The sequence below is a fragment of the Thalia democratica genome, chromosome 2 (assembly GCF_965202585.1).
Source record: "Thalia democratica chromosome 2, ktThaDemo2.hap1.1, whole genome shotgun sequence".
NCBI lineage: Eukaryota > Metazoa > Chordata > Thaliacea > Salpida > Salpidae > Thalia > Thalia democratica.
This window is the reverse complement of record NC_139166.1, coordinates 57,864,160-57,875,979: the sequence shown is the minus strand read 5'-3', so window position 1 is coordinate 57,875,979 and position 11,820 is coordinate 57,864,160. Positions and strand designations below refer to the sequence as shown.

The 11,820-nt window shown below is 29.1% G+C and overlaps 1 protein-coding gene across 1 annotated transcript; it reads right to left on the bottom strand.

The window, feature by feature from the left end:
- Nucleotides 1-751: 751 nt before the first annotated feature.
- LOC145828780 (ADAMTS-like protein 1) lies at nucleotides 752-11,557 on the bottom strand. Its single transcript, XM_082936531.1, has 18 exons — nucleotides 11,464-11,557; nucleotides 10,562-10,781; nucleotides 10,288-10,476; nucleotides 8,800-8,971; nucleotides 8,475-8,667; nucleotides 7,876-8,057; nucleotides 6,963-7,072; nucleotides 6,720-6,870; nucleotides 6,250-6,535; nucleotides 5,852-6,108; nucleotides 4,117-4,299; nucleotides 3,735-3,863; nucleotides 3,449-3,664; nucleotides 3,133-3,316; nucleotides 1,669-1,876; nucleotides 1,427-1,545; nucleotides 1,088-1,293; nucleotides 752-983 (listed from the first exon to the last, which is right to left on the bottom strand). Exons 1-18 carry the CDS (start codon nucleotides 11,481-11,483, stop codon nucleotides 952-954), a joined length of 3,057 nt encoding a protein of 1,018 aa, XP_082792657.1. The 5' UTR covers nucleotides 11,484-11,557; the 3' UTR covers nucleotides 752-951.
- Between the last annotated feature and the right edge of the window lie 263 nt (nucleotides 11,558-11,820).

Sequence of the window (11,820 nt, the reverse complement as noted above, 5' to 3'; positions counted from 1 at the left end):
ATATGTTGTACGACTTCATTTTATAGTTGTTTCAATTTAAAATAAAAGCACAATTTATATTTTTTATAGTAAAAAACAGGACAAACAATTTCTAAAAACAACAACTAAATCTTTTTAAAACAAGCAAGACCGTTTAGACAGGCGTTTGATAGTCATTTACAAGTTGTAGTCCAAACTAAAAACGTTAGGTTTTAAAATATATTTCTAAGAAATAACTTTTTTAATGTTGTAAACGACATATTTCATTATCTTCAAATAAGTAAAACTTTTAAATCTATGCAGGTAAATTTTAGAATTTAATTAGTATTCGTATCATTTTTTAATTACTTAATTTTAAAAGTTTAATTTTTGTTTTTGTTTAAATTGTACTATATAAATATAAAAGTACTTAAACATGTTTTAAATATTTCTAAAAAAGCACACTATTTAATAAACAGCAAATTGTTTTTTTAATTTATTAGGCAGTATAAATATAAATGAAGAAACTCAAAATATATGATTATAGTAAACTTTCTAAACCTTTTATAAAAAAGAATCAGTTTTAGTATTTTTTGAAGACATATGTTTCAAAATTTAATAAAACATTATAAAGTCTATTAATGTTATAAGAAGTTATAGAAAAAATTAAATAAAGTATTTAAATGACAAAAGTTTTTTTTTCAAGCAGCTCTAAACTTTTTATGAAGGTGTTGAGTTGAAAGAGCAAAATTTTTTATAAGCAACAATTTAATTGAAACCTTAACTAAAATTAAACTTAACACATAGATAAAGTACATTTAAAACGAATTTCACTAAAAACAATCTTTCTTTCTGAGACATGTCCAAGTTACAAGTAATCTAAAAACAAACTTGACTTTCTATATCCTAAAACACCCAACTTCCAAACAACGTTATAAACATTACACCATTTCCTTTCATGTGTTCCATAGGCATCAGTTCATACCAACATTCTCATCTGCATATGTTTGAACTTTGATTGCAATCTGTAAGTTTTAAACTGTCAAGAAACTACGCATTTAATTTTAGAAAAGTAAAAAAAAATATTTTATCTCTTTATTCAATAATACATAAACATTTTATTTCTAACCGCAGGGTATTCTGTTGCAAGGGACTGCAACTTCCGGTCGTGTTGTTGCTAAGCAACGAGCACCCGCCGCCTGGCTGGGCCTGCCCTTGTAGTAGCAGCCAAGAACTCTCGTTTTAATGCCATGGCTGCCGCAAGTTGCCGAGCAAACGGACCAGTGACTCGGTCTCCAAACTGGCTGACATCGGCTGTTTGAACAGCTTTGTTTTCTGGTTAATTAATAAATTATTTATTGTGAACATGCTTTTACTCAAGGTTCTAATTTAACAATGGTGCGCAGATAATAATTGGAATTTGAATTAGTCAATGTTTAAAGAAAAAAAACAATAGTATCATACCGACCTATTTGGTTTTGGTAAATGTTTACAGTGAGTTTTATGAAACTCCTTGTTGTTATTAGCCACACAGTGAATATGTCTTGTTTGAACTCCAATTCCAACACCATAACATTTCTTGCTACACTGTTATTAGATTATAATAAACTAAACATTTTATCAACTTTTACATGAAATAAATAAACTAATAAAGCCTCATATTGTATATACCACAGTACATGTTTACTAATATAAAAAACAGTTTTATACCTGTTTCCATGGCTTCGGCTTCCAATCCGGGCACGAGTTACTGAAGCAGGTTTCTTTTTGGGGCGGAAGTTGCTGGTTGCTACGGCAACTTTCCATGGCAACCTGGCGAACAGTTCCGTCTGACATGAGAACCACACAGGATATTTTCCTGAATTTTGTTCCATTTCCGCAATCAACTGAACATTTGCTCCATTCGTTTGCGTAATACCTGTTATAATGAATGTTAAAATTAGTTTGTTTTTAATAAAGTGGCATTGTTATGATTTTTGTTAAAATTAGGTAAGCATTTAACTGTATTAAAGTTTTTATTGGTTAAAAAAGATGATCCAACAAGATGTAATTTTTTAAACTGGTTTGTAAAAACATAGAAATTAAAAAATGTTATTTAAATTCTGCTAAATATTCTTGAATTAGTAAAAAAATTAGTTATATAGCAATTTAGTTAGGAGCTAAATTCGGATGAAAAGTTTTGTTTGGTATACTTGAAAACAGTCAACTAAAATAAAAACAAAGGAGGCTTAAACATGGGAAAAAGTTAGAAAATTTATAGATTAATTCAATCAAATCAAGACTTAAACCGAATAACACATTACAAAGGCGCTAAAAATAACAGACTATAAAAAGACAGAAATAAATGAGCGGATGATACCTGACACTAATTATCAATTTATTTATTAAAATACGTGAACAATCATGTAATATTATAGGCGCTCGTCTGAATAGTTAAAGACAAGAATTACGTCGTGTTTTATGATCAAGGTGAATAAAACTGAAACAAACCGTATAGTTGAAATTTTAAAAGTATGCTTAAGCTATTGAAAAAGGATGAAAAAAAGTAAAATCTTCTTCAGTTTGTTGTAAAATACTGAATTAGTTTTTCAGAACTTTATAAACTTAAGAGTATTGTTTTATGTATATATAGCTTCAATTGTTCTTGTTTTAAAATAGTGATTTTATTTCGAAACGAAATGAAAGAATAAAGTTAGCATAAATTTGTATTTTGATAAAACTTTAAATTAAACCATTTTTAAAGAGATAATAATAATTCATTTCATAAAGTATTAAAGATGCGTCATTATGTATATTGTTTATTTAAAGATAAAAAATAGCGCTCAAAAAGTTTGGTCAAGGACCTGGTTTACAAAAAAATCCTTTCAGTTATCGAGTCATACACCACATGCTAAAACAATTTCTTACGAGCTAAACAATTAAACAAATTTAATATAAACTCTTTAACCTAAAAGAAATAAAGCAATCGATAAAATGAACAAAAAGAAATAGAAGTTAAACTAAAATCAACAAAGCTATGTGTTTACTTAAAAAGTTTTATTCATAATGTACTAAAACCATGTCTAATAAAAAAAAATGAAAACACAAATTAAGCCTAATGGAATAAAACCTATGCCTCTAGTAACAAAATAAAAAAGCTTTATTAAAAACTGCACATGAAACCGAAGCATTTACCTGGGAGGGCAATCGACCCTGTTGCAGGGGAAGGTTTCAACTTTCGGTTTGCGGACTCCGGTGCAGTACCAGTCGGCCACCTCTCTCAAACCGTCCTCGATGCAGACCAGTCTGCTCGTCATGTTGCCGCCACTGCCGCAAGTGTCCGTGCATTCGGTGAAGCCGTCCACGACGTATTTGTACACTGAAAGACAAAAACTGTAACCCTCAGTACGTACAAGTATGTTATTAACTACAAGTAGCTGTGTATCAAAAACAACGGGCTAGCTTTATACAAATAGTAAAAATTGCACTTGGGACCAGTTTTTTTACCAACCAGTTATGTTCAGTTGCAGAGAAGTTTTTTCTACCCCTCCTACGTTTGAACCTTTGCATGAATAATAGCCAACTGAGTTGGAGTTAAAGTTTTTAATTTGAAGAACTTTGTTGTTGTGCATAAGTTTGTATTTTGTCGAATTGTTTGTTGTTTCTATGGCGTTTCCTTTGAACATCCAATCTATTGTTAGTTCCGGATACCCAGTCAATGGACAACCTGTAGTTAGCGTTTATTAAATGAGTCTTTATTTATTTGATTAGCAAGTTTAATAAATAGCAATACATACCCATCATAACAGTGGTGTTCGCTTTAACTCTGTAAATTGGACTATTATAATCGGTTAATAAAAGTTCTGGAAGTCCATTCATTTCATTTGGTTTGAGAACTACTCCATCATTTGAAATATGAGGCGGGTCTGTTAGGCAATTCAATAGTTTCAAAATAATTTGTTAATAATTTTTTTTCGAACAAGTTTCAACTTAAAGTTTTAAAACCAACTATAATGATTCTGAACTATAATCGTAACTTTAAGAAAAGTTAAAACTATAATTTTTCAATCGCTAAAGTTTAATTAAAAAAATTTTTTGTTATTTCCTATAAAAAAGTTTAGGCTTCAAGAAAAAAAAATAATTAAAGTTTTACTAAAAAATTCTTATAAAATGACTGACCGACAATTTCTAGTATAGTTGCTTGGTAAGAGCTACCAAAAGGGTTTGTTGCTAAGCAACTGAAATGTCCCGTATCAGCCAAAGTGGTGGAAAATATTTCCAAAGAATTGTCGATTAAAATTTGTGAGTTTCTTTGAAGACCGTTGACGTCTTTGTTCCATTGAACAAATGGTTCTGGTGAGCCTGTAACGTTTGTCTTAATATAATAACTTGTATTTTTTAAACTTCTTAAATTAAAAAGGTAAGAACTTTATGCCACATTAATCAAGTTATAACAAATGTTCGGCATAGCAACATTAGCATTGTTTATTGCTTCATAAAAGCTAGAATAACTTCATCCATTTGAGTTAAATTACACAGAAAGTTACTTTAACTTATAAAAAGCTTTATAAAATGTGACTAGAAGTATACAAACACTTGGTATATTAATAACGATTGTCAGTATATATGGAAATGGTTTTTTAAATAATGCAAAAGTATGAAAGTTATATGTTATAGGTAAATGTATGGTTGTACTTAGTGTCAATCAATAATAAAATAGTTTAGTATTAATCTTGTCTATTATAACAAGTTAAACATTTATTTGCAAATCTGCTAGTTTGTCTTATTAAGATATTAATAAGAAAAAACATTATAATTTAAGGTTAAGAGTTAAGACATAACTTTTAGTTTCGTATAATTTTCTGACTTTCAATTTTACAACAAAGATATATCTATATTAAAGTGTGGATGTTATATCTTATTGTGTATATAAGTTGTTATGATAATTTTTCCAACATTTTAAACTTAGTCAGAGATAACGATAACTTTTAAACTTAAATATTAAAATTTGACTGCGTAGTAGTTTTTTAATTCATTTTTAACGATTAGAAAAAGCGGAAATTATATTTTTATCAATTAAGGTTTTTTCTTAAAGTTTTAATCGTAAAAAAAAAAAACTTCAATTAGTTTTTGGATAGCTACATAACTACTACCGGAAATTTTTATATTGATTAAATCTTTTTCAATTAAGTTCTTAATAGTATTCAGAATCGTCAACACAAAAGATCAATTGTAATTAATGGTAAGGGTTTTATATGCGAAACACTGGTTTAAAACAATACAATTATTTTTTATTAATTTTCCGAAAACAAATATAAAACTAAGCTTAATTAAGCTTGTAATTACATTTACATAAATATAAAGCATATGATTTTGATTAATTACAATATAATTTATTTCTTATAAGTTAATTTTACATAACGTACAACCAGACAAGATAAACTTTTTTAGCGCAAGTAAATTGAAAACATTCTTTAAATGTTTCGTTATCAAACATTAAATTTTTTTTTTCTGATTTTATGAGCTATATCATTTTATTATTATCTATATAATTTTCACACGAAAATGTAAATGATCAAAAGTTACAATTTTTCTTAAATAAGGGCTGGTAAGAACTAATTTAAAAGTCATTAATCTACTTTAATTTATATATTAGTATAAATAGAATTTTTTTCTACGATTTTTTAAAGTTTGTAAGTTTTCTAAGTAAAAAAAAATTAATTAATAAAAAAAAAATTAACAAATACTATGGTGAATAAAAAAGAAAATACTTCTTAAAATATATTTTTTAGTAATGTAGTCTTCCGACTTGTTTTATTTAAAAAAAAAACTTAAAAGTAATCATTCGTATTACTAAATAAGAGTGTTAGAATTTCTAGTGGAATTGATAAACATAATATTTCACTTTACTAACCTCTAGTCGGGCATCTGATAACAACTCGGGCCCCTAATCTCGCCCTGACGTGCGACCCAACTGTCACTGTCAAGTCCATGGACACAAAATCGTCAACATCTCTGGTCGTGGACAGAATTGTAGGTTTGTTGGTTACTGACAACAATGTTGACCTGCTGTCACTTCCCCACCGGTTGGTTGCCACGCAAACGTAGTTACCCGTGTCCGAAGTTTCAGGTCTGAATATCCGCAGGGACTCGTCACCGAGCTTGATTATTCTGCCATTTTAGTAAAATTGCATGAAATTCAGCTAAGTAATATTTAAGTGTAATAAAATTGTCAGCATGAAACTATATTTAAGGTTCATAGCATTGACGACAAACTAAAACTTAAATAAACGTATGAGGAATAAATCAAACCTGTCATTGTTTCTGATTTCTTGCCCGTCCTTCAACCATTTTACCTCAAAAGGGTATTCCCCTGTAACCTCGCACAAAATGGTCACCCGTCGCGAACCAACAACCACCACCGACCCTCCGACGTTGACTATGACATCATCATTGTATTGAAGTGGGTCGATAGTCGGCGCAACGCGGATAGATGGCGCCTTTTTCACCCCGTTTTCGTCGGTAGGGGGAGGTGTTGTCGTGATAACTACAGTGAATTGTTTCGAGTCCAACGGAAGGTGCTTTCGTTCTCTGTAACCTGAAAATAAAGTTTGTACATGCTGATTTTTTTTTACATTTATAGTTTTTTATTTCTTTTTAAAAGTCTTAATTGTGCTGTCACATTTTTAATGTTTAAAACTTTAAACTGTGGATTTTACGTTAAACATCAATAACAAAATACTTTAAAACTTTACGACCATAGAATATTTAAAAGTACTAACCGAACATATCAGTTTTGACAGAAAAAATATCTTGAATTTCAATGACACTATAGTCGTTTTGAATGTAGGGCTTGTGCTTTTTAGGTTTGATTCTAGTCGCGTTTAAAGTTTCGTTAACTTCGCTTCTAGTTAGAGCAGCAAGCTTTTTTGGCTAAAATCAAATTTAATTAAAAAAACTAAAGTCTGTCACAATAATGTAAACAAGTAAACATACAAAAATTTACTGCAATTAATGAATTTTACCTCGTTCTTAGGAAAATGTGTTTGATGCTTATTTACGATTGTACTACTTTTGATTTTTTCTTTACTGTGTTTTATTTTGTTCAAGCTATGAGGCTTTTCATTATGAGTCTCTAAAATAAGCATACGTTTAGAAAAGTAGTATTCAAACTTTTGTTTCTTATAATATAAAACGCATAAAATTTAGAAACTATTTTAAGTAATTTTATTTTAATTAAGCATGCATAAAGTTTACAAGATTATACTAAGTACCGTTTTCTCAAATAAAATCTTATTTATATGAGCTTTTTATAACATTTATTAATTTTGTTTTAAACTGTTATTTTATGTCTGTTTTGTGTTTATCATAAAGTAATAGAGCTTTGATAAGAAAAAGAAAAAAATTACGTTGAATATTAGACTAAATTGCTTTTATGTAGATTTTAAAATCAATAGAAATGTACAATGTGTGTAAAGCCGCACAAAAATCATTATAATACAGTTTAGATAAGACGGACAGCAGTACAAAAAGATTGCTTTTAGTTTACCAACGAGCCGCAAAGTTAGCGCTTAAAATCACACTAAAAGCGTTATACGGTAATTTGTTTATTTACAGCAACAGAACGCTTTAAATCGGCTGTAAGTGATGCGTCTTTTGTGGTACACTTATCAAAACACCACCACCACACTTCACAGATCTGATGCAATTGCGCGTTCGAATATTTAAGATAAAGGTGTTTTTACAATCAAAAACAAAATTAAAGCAGAAAATCGTCAAAAAAATAATTTCCAAGTATAATAAGTTGTCATTTGTTTTTTTCTCTATTAAACAAAACTAGTGATTTTAGTTAATGTAATCTTTTTTGAGCACACAAGAAAAATACTTGCACTAAACAAACGTACTACAATGAAAAAATGTTATTAACAACTTACTTACTTTTAGGTTGTAAATACAGCACACTGCCGTGTTTGCTTCCAGTACTGCATTTGAACAGTAACCTTCTTTTAAACTTAAATTTGTTTAACTTCAAGTATCCATCTTTGGTGATCATAATCTTACCTCTCTTTCTAACAATCCTCTTTTTATTAAAAAACCAACTAGTTTTTGCTTTGTTACCGCTGTAAAAAAAAACATTTTGTAAACTTATTATAAAACATACTGAATTAAGTTAGTATGCTAACAATATGCTTTTATTACAAGCTAGCGAAGAGTTAATTTTGCTTAATTTTTAGAGTTAATGGTTGATAAAACACAACAAAAAGCTAATAAAAAATTTTGAGCTGTTTATTTTTCATTGATTTCAATGATTTTAAACTAAATCTAATATAACAGTTTAAAAAACTAAAATAAAAATTAATTAGTAATTTTCAGGCTGTAAAAGAAATTGATAAAACTAATGATTTACAAAAGGTAAAAACAAAACAAAATGGAAAAGTTTTAAACCTTTAGCCCAGTTTAAACTATTTAGTCTGAAACAAATTCTTGGTAGCCTTGGTTTTTAGCATTTTTAGTGCAAAACTTAACAAGTAACTTACTTTTCTTGACCACATTTTGCAATTATTGTTGTTCCTGGAATAACGAAAGCTTTAACTGGCAGAGTTAAGTAAAGAGGTTGACTTCTGATGTTCTTCTGCACAACTACTTTGAAAGATGGATTTTTAAGATCAAATCGTTTTAAGTTGGTAAACATGCTAGTTCTGCTTTTAAAACTTGGATACCTGGTGGCAGCTGTGTTTAATGTGAAATAACAAATAAGTAAACTATTTTTATACAAACATTGAAATTAAAGAAAATATTTATTTTTGATTAACATTCAATTTAGTGAAAGCTGTAAGTCTTTAATTACAAGAGAAAAGTTACCTAAGCTCGTCTGACATTGCATTTTGCATCGTCTTTTATGAGGAGGAACTTTCAGGTGTTTGCAGTATTTCGATTTCGCACCAATTTTGTGCCAATTTCCGTTTTTCATGTACATGCAGACAACTTTTCTTGTTTGCCAACCTTTTCGTAACTTAGTGCAGTCGCCTTTGCACTAAAAAAAATAAAGAATTTGAGTGTGCATTTTCGCAAAACTTTGAGTCATTAACAAAAAGTCGCCTTTGCACTAAAAATTATTATAGTTTATTAAAACATGTACTTACTTCTTTTTTATTAGAAATAGTTAGACCATATCATCATATTATTATTGTTGTTAAACATTTAAGTTGGTTAGTATTTTTATACTTATATTAACTGTATTGTGGCAGTATGGTTACGAACAACAAAAACTTATTCGATTTGGTTTTATAATATTGTTTCACTTGTTTGAAATTCTCGAAAAAAAGGAAAAATATTTAGACAGTATCTTGAAAAATAACAGTTGCTAAGATTAAGTGTAACAAATTAAGTGTAATTTACTTAATATTTTTATTCGCAAAGCTTGAATTATAGGTAAAGCAGGGTTTAAAGTTTTAGTTTAAAAAACGATGAAAATTTTCTTAAACACGAAATACACATAAATTTAAATTAAACCGAAAACTATTTCTCAAAACCTCTTGTGACTTAAAATCTTTGTTCAGCAAGTGCTATTGCGATCGCGCATTTACAATTTGAAAATATCTCAAAAGTTTATGTTGATTCTAACAGCACTCGTATAAAGGACTTACACATTAGAAAAAGTTTGCGCAGCTGTACTAAAGCAAACATTCCCTGCTCAAGTGCTCGGCTGGCAAAGTGCAGCGAATTCCTCACATTCGGGTGAAATTTTAGCGAAAGTTCAAAGACATTCCTGCATGTGACTACACGGTTTTAAGACGTTTAACAAGTTGCTACTTGATATTCACGAGCACCTTATATCTCGCTTAATATTCCATAAATGCACTTTTATTCTAAGACATTTCAATATGAATTTGAAACAGCGAGCATCCGTTAAACAAAATATATTATTACCCTTCAAAAGGTTATTGCTTTTACGCATCAAAATTTTAGTCTCACACATAAATTTTTGTTATGTTAAATATCAAATAATATATTAATCTATTACAACAACATTTAAACACTCATACGATGTAAAAAAAACATTCAAAATAAAAAAATAATGTTTGAATTGGGTTTGTGCTTAATATAAGTAAATATAAATATTCAAAATTTTAGATTTCAGTCTATACTGAAAATAGTTCAAACGTCAGATAAATAAAAAAGTCTTTTTTTTTTGTTAAGATGTCCATATTATATACATATGTATATAGTGTAATACTTTTAAAAGACATTTATTACACTAAGAATTGCATATATTACCAAGTCTAAAACACGTGTAAAGTAGTGTCTGATTTACATAAAAAAGTATATAGTTGACATAATATAACTTACTTCACTCCATTTTTCTGCAGTAAATTTCGGTTTGCACTCTTTAATTTTGCACTTTCTCCTGGTCAATCGATACGGTTTGTTCTGTTTGATACAAAACTTCGACGATACCTGAATGAGTTTTCCCGTTCCTGTTCTTTGCTTGCACAGGAACAAAATTTCTCGAAAACCATTGCCGCATTGCTCAGAACACTAAAAAAATTTCAATCAGTTTGGTTTAAAACAAAAAGTTTTTTGCTTTGTTCGCCGTAAATACAAAAACATTTTAAAAGCTAACCTTCCCGAGACCAGACTTCATCCAGACAGGGGGACAGGTGGCAAACCCGCAAGGTTCAACCGACTGAGGTTTCGGGTTTGGGCACATGATTTCAGGCATGACGTCATCGTTGGTGACGTGGTGAGTGGAATTTTCAGGCATGAACTTGCACGTGACAGATCTTTTTCTGATCCCTCTGCCGCACATTTTCGAACACGAACCGTACTGACCTACTTCCCATCTGAAATTTTTTTGGAAAAGTTTTATTTGTTGTTTCTTTATTTATATCATGCTTCAAAGGTTAGAAGTTAGATGTTATTATGAAGTATAGTTCACTTAGATGTTAAGGAAGGCTTTTAAAATAATAAGTTGTATTGAAAACAAAATAACTTAGAAAATCGTATCATGCTTATATTCAAAAACACACACTTTTTTCAACAACATATTATTTAAGTATTTACTGGTTGCAAATGCTTTTTAACATATGCTAATCGACAGTTACACTAATTACGGGCTAATAGGTCAAACTTAACGCGTACTTTCATTCAGTACGCCACTGACAAATAGCTTTTCGGAATTCAGTACTCAAAGACAAGACAACTTTATTTTAAACTTTTAAGTTTCTCAAACTTAAGAATAAAACTTGTTAAATCTTAAATGTAAGTTTAAGTTTGTTAGGAAACCAGTATACTTTTATTAAGAATTTTTGTATAATTAAGAGCAAACATCATGTTACCTTAACAGCTTAGAGAAATTAGAAAACATATCAGTTTATTTTCTACATAAAAAATATATGAACAAAAAAAATTTATTTAAGTTTATAATATTATATACAAGTTTAATCATATCTAAAATTCTAAAGCAAAAACGTATATGAACTCAATAAAAACGTAAACTAAGCATAATACTAAGTTCAAGCTCACCTAATTGGTATGCTGTGCATAAGTACTGACGTATACAGCAGTATAAAAGTATAACAAACAAGCTTTTTCAAATTAATTACACTTGATATATACATAACATTCTGAGCTCTGTAAAAAAGTAGATTGTTCTAACCACTTGGTAATAAAATAAGCTTTTAAAAAAATAAAGTTTTCTAATTTGTTAAACAGCTGCCTCTGACTTCTTAGAATTCGCAGACACACACAAAGTTTTTGTAAACATTTTTTTGTAAACCATCATTTTTTTTAATTTAAATTTTTCTTCTGCTGTCGTGAGGCTTCTACACGATAAGCCGTGCGCGCGATCACAATTGAATATATACTCCAAGTTTACATTGT